This window comes from Bufo gargarizans, chromosome 5 (assembly GCF_014858855.1).
Source record: "Bufo gargarizans isolate SCDJY-AF-19 chromosome 5, ASM1485885v1, whole genome shotgun sequence".
Lineage (NCBI taxonomy): Eukaryota > Metazoa > Chordata > Amphibia > Anura > Bufonidae > Bufo > Bufo gargarizans.
Window position 1 is genome coordinate 237,445,178 of NC_058084.1, and position 18,188 is coordinate 237,463,365.

At 42.7% G+C, this 18,188-nt stretch overlaps 1 protein-coding gene across 2 annotated transcripts in view; it reads right to left on the bottom strand.

The window, feature by feature from the left end:
- Window positions 1-390: 390 nt before the first annotated feature.
- The window catches only part of LOC122938559 (death associated protein), an 85,395-nt gene continuing 67,597 nt past the window's right edge, over window positions 391-18,188 (bottom strand). For both annotated transcript variants that reach the window (XM_044294139.1, XM_044294140.1), the window contains one exon: window positions 391-1,023. In XM_044294139.1, the coding sequence (XP_044150074.1) occupies window positions 901-1,023 (123 nt within the window). In that variant the 3' untranslated portion in view covers window positions 391-900. The remainder of the gene's footprint in view (window positions 1,024-18,188) is intronic.

Genomic DNA, 18,188 nt, shown 5'->3' on the forward strand with positions numbered 1-18,188 from the left:
ATCAAGAGAATACCAAGAGTATGCAAAGCAATAATCAAAGCAGAAGGTGGCTACTTTGAAGAACCTAGAATATGAAATATTTTCAGTTGTTTCACACTTTTTTGTTATGTATATAATTCCACATGTGTTAATTCAGTTTTGATGCCTTCAGTGTGAATCTACAATTTTCATAGTCATGAAAATAAAGAAAACTCTTTGAATGAGAAGGTGTGTCCAAACTTTTGGTCTGTACTGTATATAATGTAATATTTTTCACTTTAAATTACACCTAAAAAAGCACTGTGGTCTTGTTTGTATCTGAATTGTGGTTAAATTTACATCTAACGGCTTCTGTGTAAACTGCAATACTGTAAAAAAAAAAAAGAAAAAAAAAAGAAAATGAAACCGTTCTTTATAACAATTGTCAAATTTAATGCAAAGCAAACATTTGTCCATGGTGAAAAATCTCCAGAGAACACATGTAATGAATTCTTATAGGGTTTAAATTTAATCAGTAATCACACAGTTTGCCCAATTAGGGTTATATTAAGATCAATGTTATGCTATATCGCAACGCGATTTTGCTTTTCCTCGGGTTCCATGCAGAGCCTTACCCCAATATAAAAATGAAAACCAAATTATAATTATAGATTCTATTTAAATTGTTCCCAAACATTTATTGTTATTCAACAACCTTATATTTGCATAAAACAAGTTCTCACATAAAAGCTTCATCTGACAGAGTGTACCTCAAAGGTTAAATCAGGCATTATTCTATCGTATTTGGTTCATATTGTGGAGGGAGTATTCAACTGTATTTTTAAATCCATGTCACAAATTTGGATCTTGGTGGATCTTTATAAAGACTATATGGAAATCAAATATATTTTCAGGATGTCACCCCTCCCTCATCAAACTGGCTTAAAACTTGCGGGGCTGATGAATATGCTGGTTTACTTGTTGTGCAGGAGGCAGTTTCTCAACAGATGGATGTGGTTTCTGATGAGCGACTTGGGCTGCTGCTGGGGGAAAATCCTTGTCACCCTATATAGAAAAGAAAATGATAATGTTATTGACAAGTTTTCCTTTTCATTTGTTCCCCATTATCAATCTAAGGCCCTTTACACACGACCGTATCAGTTTTGTAGTCCACAAATCACGGATTTGCAAAATAGATATCGTCATGTGCATGGAGCATAAGAATATAGAAAAATAAATAAAAGCTATAGATTAATATGAGCCATATGGAAAGTTCATTTCATGCTGCAACATAATTAAAATATGATGGTCTTGTCACATACTCCCTTATGCGCACTGTGAAGACGACAAAGACCGGTTTATAAACTTAGCGCTACATTTTCTTTGTGCCAATCCAACTAGTGAATACAAGTGTACAGAAGTAACTGAACAAAGCTTTTTGAGAAACTTGGTCCCAGAGCCTGGTTCACATTTACTTTATTCTATCGTCTGCTAACTGTATTAATCTCTTCAGGACCAAGACGTTTTGGGCCCTATTCCTTGTTTGTGTTTTTATTACTGCATTCCAAGATCCATCAACTTTATTTCTCCAATAACCTGATATTGGCCTGATGAAGTGAGGAGGCGCAAAATGGCCGTTGACGTATGTCCCATCACTGAATTGTATGTTTGCCTGTCCCCAGCCACTTTTGTATTCAGCTTTTATGTATCCAGTTTTGATGTATCCAGCCTTGATGTATTCAGCTCTGGAGGAAATAAAAGAAGATTGCACCGATTGGAGAGTGCCGCCTGTTGGGTATGATTTCAAGCCCATTGTGGGCAGAGCACCGCTTGGTTGCAGAAATTTGCACCTGTTATGCAGATGTGACATAGCCAGTCCGGCAGAGGAAGTTATACGCAGTTCCACTCGAACTGTTTTCCAATATGTGTTAACCTTGGGAAACTTGTTGTTTTCCAGGTTTTATATTTATTAATGCTACCTTTATGGAGTTCACTGTGCAGTAAAAACAATTTTATAAACTGCTACAAATTAGTTGATACCTATAGACTATTTTAGTACTACATAGCGATTCTTACTTCTGATCGTTTCAGATAAATAATTCTAACAAGCAATCCCTCTGGCCTAATAAGCAAATGCAGCATGACAACTCACTGGCAACCAGCAAATATTAAACTCTGTAGATGCCATAGTCATTATTTAACAGCTCACACTTGCTGCAGGTGACATAATTTTGATGATGTCAATGGGAGCAGCACTGTCCACTACGAGGTTGACAGTGCTATGTAGTTCCAAGGCCGCCTTCCAGTGACACCTAAATCGCTTATCAGCAGGGGTGCAGGGTGTCAGATTCCCACTGATAACCTAGTGATGGTCTTTCCTGATCACCATCACTTAGTAAAAGCACCGATAACCCCTTTAATTGATCAGCCCTGGGAAAGGGTACATCAAGTTCTTGTTTTTCTTTTGTAAACAGAGCTAAAAAAGCGATTTAGTAGCTCTGCTTTTTCTTGATCACCAGTGACCAATTACATGGACAGCAAGCAAAGTTCCCCATCAGTATGTATTTTGGAGGAGTACCCGAAGGAAACCCAAACACATAGGAAGAACGTATAAACTCCATGCAGATTGTGCTTGGTTAGATTTGAACCTAGCACTGCAAGTCAAGCAATGCTAACCAAAGGGCCACTGTGCTGCCAATATAAGAAAAAGCCATTTTTCCAGCACCTTCATTCAATCTTCTGATAATTGAGTAATCGAAATACATATACCTATTGTTGCCTGTTTTGAGCTTGAATAGTTCTCAGTTAGAGCATAAAGAAAAGTACACCAAATGCAAAAACTGTAAGGCCCCTTTCACACAAGCGAGTTTTCCGCGCGGGTGCAATGCATGATGTGAATGCATAGCCATGGCACCGAATCCTGACCCATTCATTTCAATGGGAGCAATTTTTTTCATGCATCAGTCCTGCATTGTGTGAAAAATGCAGCAGGTTCTATAATCTGTGTTTTTCACACAGCCCTGGCCCCATAGAAGTGAATGGGGCTTCAGTGAAAAAATCATTGTATCCGGAGGCAAGTGCAGATGCAATGCGTTTTTCACTGATGGTTGCTAAGAGATGTTAGAAAACCCAAACAGGCTTCAATATATCAACATTAAATAAGGGCATAAATGCAATAACCAACATATACCTACAATGTTGTTCACTTACAAACAACGACACATGCCCAAAATAGTCAACAAATAGAAATCCAATTTATTGCATAAAAAGTCCATATACATAGCATATCACAATATAAAAATAAGAATGAAGAGTAAACAACAGACGTATAAAAAGGTGCCAGAATCACCTAACCTATGCTGCTACTACCCTCAAACAGATGTTACACATATCAAGCATAATTAAGATATAGATATGTGCACTATAAAGCATAAATATCACATAGTGGCCAGTCTATTATACCACATGGGTATGTCCCACAATATAAGTATATCCCCATACAGAGTACATAGCTAGGGAGTGTGTAATAATACTAATAAGTGATGCTAACCTAAAGCAATAATATAGCAAGGGCAACAACAACAAAAATTGTATATAGTAATGGGGCGGGGAGGATGAAAGAAAACAAAAATGAAAAGACACCAGAAAAAAAATAAAAATAAAGTTCATCACGAGCGTGAAAAATGTAACAAAACGCATTGCACACGCACTGAAAAAAACTGAACACAAATCACAGACCAAAACTGACTGAACTTGCTTGCACAATCGTGCGAGTTTCACTGCACTCACCCGAACCTAATCCGTATTGTTTGTGTGAAAGAGGCCCAAGTGTCTATGCTGCACATTTTCAGCAGTGGATTTGCATATGGAAAATCCCCATCATTTTAGCAGTAACGTGACGTCATTTTCAAAAATATCATCCATGTAGTACACATTTTACATTTGCAGAATGTTAAAGGAAGTCTCACCTAATCTGAGCATTTTAGACCACTCAGATCCGGTTATAGACTCTTAGACCCTCATTACAATGGTACCTTTCTCTTCTGTGTCCAGATCATGAAAATAACACTTTTTAAACGTATGCAAATGAGCTTCTGAAGGTGCCCAGGGGGGACGTTACTGGGCAATGTGCCCAGAAAAACACACCTCTTTCAGCCCTCTGGCCCACCCTTCTGTCCTATTATTACCGCCTCCTCTGCCTCCAGCCACGAGCGGCAAGTGAATTAGTCAGGCTGGGAATAATAGGACAGAAGGGCGGGCCAGAGGGCTGAAAGAGGTGTGTTTTTCTGGGCATGTCGCCCCTGGGCACCTTCAGAAGCTCATTTGCATACATGTAAAAAGTGTTATTTTTATGATCTGGACACAGAAGAGAAAGGTACCATTGCAATGAGGGTCAAAGAGTATATAACCTGATCTGAGTGGTCTAATTACCACAACAAAATCTGCACCATTTAGTGCAGATTTTGCAGATGCCGAAAAATCAGCAGATGCAATGTTGTGCAAATGCTAATTTCGAAAGGAGTAATGTCGAAGCATTGGCATGGATATTATGGCTGCAATTCCAGGCCCCAACAAGAGTGCACGTGCCGTCTCCCTTCTCTCTTCCTGCTCTGCTACTTCTGTCTATGGCAAAGCAGAAGCGCTCCTCATACAGCTGATAGATATGGGTGCTGGGTGAAGATAGGTCATCAACAGTAAAAGCCTGGATAACCCCTTTAATTATCGGATCTTGCCGCATGATATATGCCTCTGATACTGCACATTTGGGTTCAAGGTTGGACTGGAAATTGTTGCTGTAATACGGATGCTAAAATGCGCTAATATTACAGCCATCTAAATCTAATAGAGCTTGCTGATACTTCGCTACTGATGGCAGTTTTATAAACACACTATATATATATCACACACACAGTTAATTTTAGGAAATGTGACATAAGAAAATGACCTTGATTAAATCAAGTTTTTATGTAAAACTTCTTAAGGAATTACTGTTAATGCCATTTTTAAATATCCCATGTAACCATCTACATATAACCAAAAAAAAAATTATATATATATATCTATCTATATCTATCTATATCTATATCTCTTCAGTTTTCACACTGGCCACTAGGCATCTACTGGTGCAAAAGATTTACCATAAGCTAGTATTGGGTGATATACCTTTACATTTAATACTGGTCTAAATGACTCGTCTGGTTTTTGAACCCGGAGAAATGTGTCTAACCCTTTAAAAAAAAAAAATTTAAAAAGCGCTACAGCTTGGGAGAAGACGCCCAGGAGAACAAGGGCAGTCTCCTCCTACAATAACCAAGTCCCCTAAGTCTCCGCCTACTATAACCAAGTGACCGAACATACCGGAGGGCATAGCAGGAGAACAGAGCGGCGCCCAGGGATAATAGTAAGTGCAGTAAGATCCCTGGGCGCCGCTGTATATGTCATGATACTTAGTTCACAATTTTTTGCCAGATGAAAGGTCCTCTTTAAAGAGGGCTGTAATCTAGAGGCTGCTGATAGAAACCTTTTTATCCAAGAATGCTCTGCCAGTTTAAAATCGTAGAGAAAATTAAAAAAAAAAAAAAAAAAAAAAAAAAAAACAACACTCAGCGCCGCTACTTAGACTTTGAGTTGTATTTTTTAGATTCTTGTCCAGGCCTGCTTGCAAAAAATTTTGTATGTCAGGTACACAAGGTGCCTGTAAGGGGGTCAGGAGACCTTCCCAAAAATTTTGAGAATCTATACCAAATCTTAACATACTTTTTAGCCTTTTTTCTATACCAAATCTTAACATACTTTTTAGCCTTTTTTCAAGCTCTCTTGGGCCATCTATTAAAATCAAAGCAGCCCTCTCCTGGATAACTTTCTTCAGGACTATGGGAATGAGCAAGTATGGAGGGAAAGCATATCCGAACTCCTGATCCCATGACCAGGTTAATGCGTCTATCCTAGTCGGGAAGTCCTTTCCTGCTTTAAAAAACAAAACAAAAAAAACACACACACACACACACACACACACACACACGCACACACACACACACAAAAATACACACATGCCGGGGCATTGTCCTTCCCTCTGAGTTGAACTGCTCTGAGAATGAACTGGTTCCTACTGCAATGGCCTTGAATGAAACTGAGCATAGGTTACTGTGGGATTGTGGATGTCATTAAACTTAGTACTGACATAGCCTGTCTCAGGGAACACCCATAACATTACCTTCTGTTCTGGAAGGAAAAAAACTGTTATTTGGGAATCTAGTGGTATCCCCAAAAACACGCATCTCTGAGAAGGAAGTAACTTGGATTTTTTTCCAATTTATCTGCCACCCTAATGATTCCAGAATTACACACAGCTGATCTGTCTGGGAAATTATTAAAAAGTCGTCTAAATAAGGCATTCGAGAGTGATTTTTAATCTTACATAGGCTGCTACTTCCGCTATAATCTTGGTAAACACCCGAGGAGCCTGTGATATTCCAAAAGGGGAGGGCTTTTAATTGCAGATGAAGAAGAGAACCCTGAACCTGAAAAAAAAAAAAGCAGAGAACAGAACCCGGTTCCTCTTTCCCACCTCGAGAACTAAACTTACCACCCTTTTCTACAGTAAAGAAAATAAAAAACGTACTTTTGCTAAATTAAAGACTTTTCTTCTTCTTTTGGATTCTTGGTTATTAGAAAAGAAAATCTTCCTGAGGTGAGAGAAATTCTGTTTGAAACCCTCTTAAAATGATGTCCAAGATCCATATATCATTTCTTTCCAGGCCGGTAAAACTTGGAGGGTCTTCTCCTCCCTCGCAACCCACCCCACCTGATGTCAATCTTGCTTATCCTTTGATTTGGACTCGTTTGAAGCTCTGAACAGAAACCCTGACTTTCTGGAAGCTCCATCTTTCTTTTCTGGGTTTATGAACCTCGGTTTAATTTCTAGACCTTTTAAACCCACTTAAATTTCTGAGGTACCAGAAATCCCTTTTTTCTGTCTGATGCTTTTTCAAGAATGTCATCACAAAAAGATCCATATAACCTCTGACCCTCACGTGGTAGGGGACAAAGCCTCAGTTTGGAACCCTGGTCGCCCTTCCAAGATTTAAGCCAGATGGCCCATCTAGCGGCGTTGGATAAAGTCGCTGATCTAGCAGAAAATCTAACAGCATCCGAAGAAGCGTCCACCAAAAGAAATCGTCTGCTTTTATAAATGTTGGAAGGGAGGCCAGAAGTTCCTCTCTAGGGGTTTTATCTTTAATATGTGACTGCAATTGTCCTAACCAGAGCTTTAAAGACCTAGATACCCAGGAAGCAGCAATACTAGGCCTAAAACTAGTAGAAGCAGATTCCCAGGCTTTTTCAAAGCTAGACATCTGCCTTCTTATTTAAAGGATCACTAAGAACCTCTAAGTCATCAAAGGGAAGTGCTGAACTTTTTCCAATTTTTCCACCTGGGCATCTACATTGGGTGCTTTATGTCAGACTGAAAATACTTGTTTATCAAAAAGGATATTTTCTTTTAATTGTATTAGGAACAAAAAATGTATGATCTGGATTCCTCCATTCTTTTTTAATTAGGGCCCCCATATTTGTATGAACAGGAAAAACTTTTTAGGTGCTAATCCTTCAAAAACCTGGTCGGCAATGAATTTCTGCTGCCTAATATCCTACAATTGCATTGTCACTCTTACCGCTTTTAATAGTGGCTCTGTATCTTCAGTGGGAAAAAGTGCATCAGTAGATGCATCAAAATTCCATTTATCTTCATCTGAATCAGAATCCACATTCTGTCTCGAGCCACATGCAGATTGGCTGCAGATTTTACCAGAGCCTTGATACTTTTTGACATAGGCTACTTTCACACTAGCGTTCGGGTTTCCGTTCGTGAGCTCCGTTTGAAGGAGCTCACGAGCGGACCCGAACGCAGCCGTCCAGCCCTGATGCAGTCTGAATGGAGGCGGATCCGCTCAGACTGCATCAGTCTGGTGGCGTTCAGCCTCCGCTCCGCTCGCCTCCGCACGGACAGGCGGACAGCTGAACGCTGCTTGCAGCGTTCGGGTGTCCGCCTGGCCGTTCGGAGGCGTGCGGATCCGTGCGGATCCGTCCAGACTTTCAATGTAAGTCAATGGGGACGGATCCGTTTGAAGATGCCACAATGTGGCTCAATCTTCAAGCGGATCCGTCCCCCATTGACTTTACATTGAAAGTCTGGACGGATCCGTCCCAGGCTATTTTCACACTTAGCTTTTTTTTGCTAATATAATGCAGACGGATCCGTTCTGAACGGAGCCTCCGTCTGCATTATTATGAGCGGATCCGTTCAGAACGGATCCGCCCGAACGCTAGTGTGAAAGTAGCCATAGATTGAGACTCTTCCAATACTAACGTCTCAATGCAGGATTGATAAATTGGTTTCAGATGATAAGCAGGCAGCATACATTTACAAATAGAACACACTCTGTGCTTAGTCTTTACAGTAGTTTTTTTTGTTTGTTTTTTTAGGAATTCTAGGCACCTATAATAAATAACCAAAAATAATCCAATCAGCAATACAAGAGAAATAAAGGAATAATCTCACCCTCTTGGTAGCTGTCCCCCACTCCTCAGGACAAAGTACCGGGCTTGATGGTCTAGAGGACTCAATAGGGTCGGTGCTAATCGCATCTCCTGTTTCAGACATTTCAGAAGGAGGAATCCTGCACAGCACTGTCTGCAATAAGGTTGACTGGCTACCCCGCTCCACTGCCCATTTATATACTGTGCACCAGGCACTCTCCCAGCCATATGTGTCCCTTTTTGATCCAGCATGGGCTTGCGCTGCCATGACGCCGCTCCGACGTTTCTACTGCGCATGCCCACGCCCAGCGCGCGGATACCACGGCCATCTTTGAAAAACCTTGACGCTGTGATCAAACGAACTGCCTGGCACAGCCACAGCAGCTCCAAACATGGGGGAAACTGGGAGGAGAAATGGAGGAACAGCAGGTTCGACAAGCGGCTCCCCAAAGAGTCTTACGCCGCCATAGGAAAGGTCACCCATGGACTAAAAACCTGGACCCTCCACAGCCATCTTGGTGTGAACTTCAGATAGGAGGTCCTGGCAAACTAATCTCTGAAGGAGGACAGGAAACCTTAACTGAGGTGTGGTGGGGGTGTGAACTTTTTATATCCTCATGTTTCCTGGCCTTGATGGGAGATCCATCACGCATGGGTGCTGTCATGGACGAGGGGAAAAATAGGCTGGTCTCTAAGGGGTTAAATAGACAGTAATATAAGGAGCAGATATCCCGTGTCAGGACTCCAGCCCAGCAAGGACCAGGAACATCATAAACAGTCAAAATTATGGAGATCAGATCCACTCTATCAACTGTCATTACCAAACCTTTATAACACGATAACAACAGCAGGCAACACAAACAGACAAAGAGTAGTCAACGTAAAAGGGTAAGGGGTGAGAAAAGAAAGCTAAACGAATTTAAGGGAAGCAAGGGAATTTGTTTCTGCCATCAGATATTGGATGTTAACAAAAATACTGTACCTATAATTTGCACAAGCCCATAAGACGGTGTGTCTTATGGGCCTGTGCAAATTATAGGTACAGTATTTTGGTTAACATCCAATATCTGATGGCAGAAAAATTCCCTTGCTTCCCTTAAAAGGGGTTGGCCACTCTCCATGTATTTTCAGCAACTGTGTGGGAGGCAGGGAAAAAATACTTTTTCTAATATATGTCTTTAAGTAGATATGCCTATCTTTTAAACAAACAAACAAACAATCTGAAGCCACACACCCTGAGCCTCGCTCTGATGTGCAGCCAATCCGTCCATGGCTGCACGAGACATGGAGAAGATGCGTCCATGGCTGCTGTGTAAATGCGCATGCCCAGTCAGCCCCTGCCACAGGCGTGCTCCCTGCTCCTACTCTGTGTCAGACTTCTGAGCGGGAACCAGGCGGATCCCCTGTGAGGTAAACTGTACACTGTGCAAGTACCGTCCTACCTACAGCAGCCCCTGACGGTAGGTGTGCCCAGCTTGTCACTACTACAAGCTGTTCTCCGCACCCGATATTTATTCTTATATATTTTCTACTGTACAAGTCAAAGTGAAAGCTGCCCTTTTGACTCTTTTTAATAAAAACTTATTGTGGATTGTTCTAGGCGTTTGTAGCTGTGGATAGAGACGGACGCAGGCGTCTATAATGGTCAGTGTTGAGCAAAGCGAGCTTCAGATGCTTCATCCTAAGTTCCTTCGTTCAAAACGTCGGAGTAATACTGTACAGTGATTTGTCTCCGTACAGTATTGGAATGTATGGGCCGTGAGGAGCCAAAGTAAGTTATTCATGAAGTTGCGCGAGACTTTATTGAATAACTCAGGTAGGTGATTTTTTAAACTATAAACTGAACTCTGTTTCGGTCCAGTCTAGTACCGTATTTTTTGCCCTATAAGACGCACCGGCCCATAAGACGCACCTAGGTTTTTGGGGAGGAAAATAAGAAAAGAAAAATTTGGAACCAAAAGGTGTGCTTTTGGTGGTTTTTGAACTAATTGTGGTCTGTGGGTGACGCACTGTTATTGGGGGGATCTGTGGGTGACGCACTGTTATTGGGGGGATCTGTGGGTGACGCACTGTTATGGGGGGATCTGTGGGTGACGCACTGTTATGGGGGGATCTGTGGGTGACGCACTGTTATGGGGGGATCTGTGGGTGACGCACTGTTATGGGGGATCTGTGGGTGACGCACAGATCTGGGGGATCCTCTGTGGGTGACGCACTGTTATGAGGATGAGGATCTGTGTATGACAGTTATGGGGGGGGGGATCTGTGGATGACACATATATAGCATCTTATGCTATGTGTCATCCACAGATCCCCTCCATAAGTGTGGGGGTCGCATCTGCTTTTATAATGTGGGTGGGGGTCGCATCTGCTTTAATAATGACAGCGGGGCCCGTGCAGTGACTGTATTCTACTACACGGGCCCCGCTTACTGTATAATCATATCCCTAATAGTTAATCGTTGTATGCATGTAAAAGCATAATGAGCGTTAATGAGCGCTGTGTATTACTTACAATTAGAAGCGCTCGCCGTTCGGGGCAGAGAGGAGGCAGGACGGGTGCTGGCAGTGCGAGTCATACGTCATGCGCCCACGCCGCCTGCTTCATTCATAAAGTGGGCGGCGCAGGCACGTGACGTATGACTCACATTGCCAGCGCCCGTCCTCCCGGCCTGCCTCCTCCCTCCTCTCTGCTCCGAACAGTGAGCGCTTCTAATTGTAAGTAATACACAGTGCTCATTATGCTTTTACATGCATACAACGATTAACTATTAGGGATATGATTATACAGTAAGCGGGGCCCGTGTAGTAGAATACAGTCACTGCACGGGCCCCGCTGTCATTATAAATGCAGATGCCGCCCCCAGCCCCTCCTCCCTCACAGCCGATACACCCGCCGCACGGCATCGCGGCGGGTGTATCATTGAAAACTGGGCAAAATAAGCTACATTCGCCGTATAAGACGCACTTATACGGCGAAGTGCGTCTTATACGGGGGGGGAAGTGCGTCTTATACGGCAAAAAATATACGGTATTTCTGAACCGAAGCCAAGTTCAGTTTCAAGTTTTAAAGTGCTTTTCCACTTAAAAAATCAACTACCTGAGTTATTCAATAAAGTCTCGCGCAACTTCGCAAATAACTTACTTTGGCTCCTCGGAGCCCATACATTCTAATACTGTACGGAGACGAATAACTGTACAGTATTACTCCCAAGTTTAGAACAAAGCGACTTCGGATGAAGCCTCCAACGCTCACTGCCCTCGACTCCAACAATGGCCTAACAGACACGCACATTACACCGCCCTGCGGATCATTGAGGAGCAGCGTTTACTGTTACAAGGGGACTCCCTGTACAATGTTTTAACCCCTTCCTGACCACCCAACGCAAATATACCTTGGTGGGTGGTTATTTAAATATGGCGGCTGCTCGCGAGCACCATAGCTGCTGTGTGCTGTTTTAACCCCTTAAGGACCCATGACATACATGTACTTCATGAGGTCTGTGGGTCTCTGGGGGAAGATCGGGGTGGAATCGCTGCACCATGGCTGCTCTAACTAGCAGGCCAGGCCATGCCAGGAAAGAGCAGCATGGTGCCGATCCACCCCCTTGCAGCTCCAAGTGCTGCGATTGGCTGATCAAATGTGTTGGTCACATCACAGCCCAGGAAGCTGTCAGCAGTTGTGGGGAGGGTCGGGTGGTGGTCAGGGGACGGTGGATGTTGCTGAACTTGTCAGCACCGGTCACGTCCTAGGTGAGGCAGGGGACACCAGTGTTTTGGGTCCTCTGCCAGCGCTGCGATTGGCTGGAACAACGCTCCAGCCAATGGCAGCGCTATAGCTGCACAGGAAGAGGCTGAACTTCCCTGCAAGCAGCCATTCTAGCTGATGACTGCATGCAGAGGATCTGTTCTGCTGTGGCTTGCTGGGACTTGTGCTGTACCACCACTACAACTTTAACCCTTTTGCTTTGATTTTTTTGTCATTTGCAGCTGTTCCAGATCCCTTGTCCCTTTCCACCTCCCGTCCCCCCCCACATCATTTTTTTACGGACACAATTAGGACCGTGCACTATTCTTGGTTTTATATATTTTTTCAATTTTCCAGGTCTGCATCACTTTTTCTGCGTGCGAGCTGTGTACCTGCCTGATCAGCACCTGCGGATAATTTGTGCTGATTTTTTTTGCCAATTTTTATATTTTTTATTTATTTTTTGTTAAAAAAAATGCAGTGTGCAGTGAGGGAGAAGAAGATGCCACTTTCCTCTACTTCTCTACCTCCTGATCATCATCATCTGCTGATGAGGGACCCTCTAGAAGGTGCCCCAGGGTAGCAGCTGATGGAGCCCACATGGACCCCACCCCCCAAGAATTATCAGCCCCAAATTCCTGAGTTTGTGGGCCACTCGGGAATTCTGGTAGATTGTGCGGGCTTCACTGAGCTAGGTTTTTTAAAAATCTTCTACTCTGAATATTTTGTAAATCTAATGGTGGCCCAAACCAATTTGTACACCCAACAAGTCATTGCTCAGAACCCTATTTCGCCATACGATAGACCCCTAGGTTGGACCCCAGTATATGCAGCAGAGATGAAGAAGTTTTGGGGACTCGCGCTGCATATGGGCGTAGTAAAGAAGCCAAACGTTAGACAATATTGGAGTTCGGACATTTTCTACCAGACTCCAATTTACAGTCAGACCATGACCTGGGAGCGATTTGAATGGCAGCTAAAATCCATGTCTGCCAATTCAGGCCTGCAAAAACCATATTTTGCACTTTGCCTCTAGAGGCCTGCTGTGCGCCAATACAGCAGGCTACGAGCACATATAGGGTGTTTGCAAAATGGGGAACATATACTGGTTGTTTTTACACATTATTTATTTTATTGTTTTAGTCACCTGAGGGGTTAGGCCATGTGATATTTTTATAGAGGCATGTAGTTACAAATGCAGCGATACCTAATATGTTTACTTTAAAAATAAATAAAATGCATTGCACTCTGAACGACAGCCAGCGCAAGCACATGAAGAAGGTCATCGTACAAGCCTTCTCCAGGGAAGCCCTGGAGAACTATGTACATCTTTGAAGAGATATATATAAATATATATATATATATATATAGAAAAAAACACAGGCGGCACCACCCTTCGTATATGGGTGCAAAATCCAAGGACGGCAGCAGGTGCTTACCCCACGTTGTAGATACAAAAATTGGACTGCACTCCCAGCAATTCGTGAAGAAAATCTTAGTTTATTCACCCATCTATGGCAAAGCGACGTTTCGGCTCCAACTGAGCCTTTCTCAAGCTCAGAAAGGCTCAGTTGGAGCCGAAACGTCGCTTTGCCATAGATGGGTGAATAAACTAAGATTTTCTTCACGAATTGCTGGGAGTGCAGTCCAATTTTTGTATCTATCTATCTATCTTACACACACATACATACACACATACGCAGGTCCTTCTAAAAAAATTAGCATATTGTGATGAAGTTCATTATTTTCTGTAATGTACTGATAAACATTAGACTTTCATATATTTTAGATTCATTACACACAACTGAAGTAGTTCAAGCCTTTTATTGTTTTAATATTGAGGATTTTGGCATACAGCTCATGAAAACCCCAAATTCCTAATAATCTAAACAAATTAGCATATTTCATCTGACCAATAAAAGAAAAGTGTTTTAAATACAAAAAAAGTCAACCTTCAAATAATGATCTTCAGTTATGCACTCAATACTTGGTCGGGAATCCTTTTGCAGAAATGACTGCTTCAATGCGGCGTGGCATGGAGGCAATCAGCCTGTGGCACTGCTGAGGTGTTATGGAGGCCCAGGATGCTTCGATAGCGGCCTTAAGCTCATCCAGAGTGTTGGGTCTTGCGTCTCTCAACTTTCTCTTCCCAATATCCCACAGATTCTCTATGGGGTTCAGGTCGGGAGAGTTGGCAGGCCAATTGAGCACAGTAATACCATGGTCAGTAAACCATTTACCAGTGGTTTTGGCACTGTGAGCAGGTGCCAGGTCGTGCTGAAAAATGAAATCTTCATCTCCATAAAGCTTTTCAGCAGATGGAAGCATGAAGTGCTCCAAAATCTCCTGATAGCTAGCTGCATTGACCCTGCCCTTGATAAAACACAGTGGACCAACACCAGCAGCTGACATGGCACCCCAGACCATCACTGACTGTGGGTACTTGACACTGGACTTCAGGCATTTTGGCATTTCCCTCTCCCCAGTCTTCCTCCAGACTCTGGCACCTTGATTTCCAAATGACATGCAAAATTTGCCTTCATCCGAAAAAAGTACTTTGGACCACTGAGCAACAGTCCAGTGCTGCTTCTCTGTAGCCCAGGTCAGGCGCTTCTGCCACTGTTTCCGGTTCAAAAGTGGCTTGACCTGGGGAATGCGGCACCTGAAGCCCATTTCCTGCACACGCCTGTACATGGTGGCTCTGGATGTTTCTACTCCAGACTCAGTCCACTGCTTCCGCAGGTCCCCCAAGGTCTGGAATCGGTCCTTCTCGACAATCTTCCTCAGGGTCCGGTCACCTCTTCTTGTTGTGCAGCGTTTTCTGCCACACTTTTTCCTTCCCACAGACTTCCCACTGAGGTGCCTTGATACAGCACTCTGGGAACAGCCTATTCGTTCAGAAATTTCTTTCTGTGTCTTACCCTCTTGCTTGAGGGTGTCAATGATGGCCTTCTGGACAGCAGTCAGGTCGGCAGTCTTACCCATGATTGCGGTTTTGAGTAATGAACCAGGCTGGGAGTTTTTAAAAGCCTCAGGAATCTTTTGCAGGTGTTTAGAGTTAATTAGTTGATTCAGATGATTAGGTTAATAGCTTGTTTAGAGAACCTTTTCATGATATGCTAATTTTTTTAGATAGGAATTTTGGGTTTTCATGAGCTGTATGCCTAAATCATCAATATTAAAACAATAAAGGCTTGAACTACTTCAGTTGTGTGTAATGAATCTAAAATATATGAAAATCTAACGTTTATCAGTACATTACAGAAAATAATGAACTTTATCACAATATGCAATTTTTTTTAGAAGGACCTGTATAAAATTTGATATAGATATAGATATATATATATATATATATATACATACATATACACATATACACACACACACACCTATAAGGAATCATCATGTCCGTAACTACCAGCTGTATAAAAATATAACAACCAACCGTCTCAGGTAAACGGCAAGAAAAAAAAAGGATATATAGATATATCTATATACATACACAGTACAGACCAAAAGTTTGGACACCTTCTCATTCAAAGCGTTTTCTTTATTTTCATGACTATAAAATTGTAGATTCATACTGAAGGCATCAAAACTATGAATTAACACATGTGGAATTATATACATAACAAAAAAGTGAAACAACTGAAAATATGTCATATTCTAGGTTCTTCAAAGTAGCCACATTTTGCTTTAATTACTGCTTTGCACACTCTTGGCATTCTCTTGATGAGCTTCAAGAGGTAGTCACCTGAAATGGTTTTCACTTTATTTATTGCCTTATAAATGGGGTTGGGACCATCAGTTGCGTTGTGGAGAAGTCAGGTGGATACACAGCTGTTAGTCCTACTGAATAGACTGTTAGAATTTGTATTATGGCAAGAAAAAAGCAGCTAAGTAAAGAAAAACGAGTGGCCATCAATATTTTAAGAAATGAAGGTCAGTCAGTCCGAAAAATTGGGAAAACTTTAAAAGTGTCCCCAAGTGCAGTCACAAAAACCATCAAGCGCTACAAAGAAACTGGCTCACAATTCTAGCAGCAGACACATCTCTAGAACAACTGTTAAGAGGAGACTGTGTGAATCAGGCCTTCATGGTAGAATATCTGCTAGGAAACTACTGCTAAGGACAGGCAACAAGCAGAAGAGACTTGTTTGGGCTAAAGAACACAAGGAATGGACATTAGACCAGTGGAAATCTGTGCTTTGGTCTGACGAGTCCAAATTTTAGATCTTTGGTTCCAACCACCGTGTCTTTGTGTGACGCAGAAAAGGTGAACGGATGGACTCTACATGCCTGGTTCCCACCGTGAAGCATGGAGGAGGTGTGATGGTGTGGGGGTGCTTTGCTGGTGACACTGTTGGGGATTTATTCAAAATTGAAGGCATACTGAACCAGCATGGCTACCACAGCATCTTGCAGCGGCATGCTATTCCATCCGGTTTGCGTTTAGTTGGACAATCATTTATTTTTCCACAGGACAATGACCCAAAACACACCTCCAGGCTGTGTAAGGGCTATTTGACCATGAAGGAGAGTGATGGGGTGCTGCGCCAGATGACCTGACCTCTACAGTCACCGGACCTGAACCCAATCAAGATGGTTTGGGGTGAGCTGGACAGCAGAGTGAAGGCAAAAGGGCCAACAAGTGCTAAGCATCTCTGGGAACTCCTTCAAGACTGTTGGAAGACCATTTTTAGGTGACTACCTCTTGAAGCTCATCAAGAGAATGCCAAGAGTGTGCAAAGCAGTAATCAAAGCAAAAGGTGGCTACTTTGAAGAACCTAGAATATGACATATTTTTTGTTATGTATATAATGCCACATGTGTTAATTCATAGTTTTGATGCCTTCAGTGTGAATCTACAATTTTCATAGTCATGAAAATAAAGAAAACTCTTTGAATGAGAAGGTGTGTCCAAACTTTTGGTGAGAGAGAGATAGAGAGATAGAGAGATATATATTATTTTTTATTTTTATTTTGTATTAATAAAAAAAGTCACCTAACATCACAAAAAGTGTAATACCAAGAGATCAAAAAGTAATATGTACTCCAAAATAGTACCAATAAAATGAGCCCCGACATAAGACAATCGCCCCAAAAATAAAGTCTTTCAGGAAAAGGATACACTAAAAACGAGATTTTTGTATAACTTACCAGTAAAATCTCTTTCTCGCTCTTTCCTTGGGGGACACAGAAGACCTTGGGTATAGCTCATCTCCATAGGAGGCGTGACACTAAGTGAAAACTGTTAAGCCCCTCCTCCACAGCTATACCCTCAGCCTGGAGAGAGAGGCTGCCAGTTGCGTGTCCAAGTAGTGAAAAAAAGGCAAAGTCCAAAAGTGGAACCAACAAGCCAACTACCCAACGGGTAAAACAACTCGGAAACCGTGTAGAGAAAAACAAAGAATGGGTGGGTGCTGTGTCCCCCAAGGAAAGAGCGAGAAAGATTTTACTGGTAAGTTATACAAAAATCTCGTTTTCTCGCCCAGTTTCCTTGGGGGACACAGAAGACCTTGGGACGTTCAAAAGCAGTCCAAAAGGGGGAGGGACCACAGCACCAAGGCGAAGCACCCGAAGGCATCAAGAAACCGCCGCCCGCAGACCAGGCGGCCCAAGGCAGCACCTGCCGAAGCCAGAGTATGCACCCTGTAGAACGCTGTAAGGCAGACCAGTGACCGCCTCGCACAGACGCATGGCCGAAGCCAAATGCCTCCGGCCCAGGAGGCACCGACAACTCTGGTGAAATGAACAGAGACACCAAAAGCAGAACCCTGCCCTTGGTGCGGTAACCACAGCAATAACCACAGCAATAACCACAGTGAGAAAGCGGAGGAAAGCCACCCCGGAGGCCACCAACTAGGGATCGACCGATATTGATTTTTTAGGGCCGATACCGATAATTTGTGAACTTTCAGGCCGATAGCCGATAATTTATACCG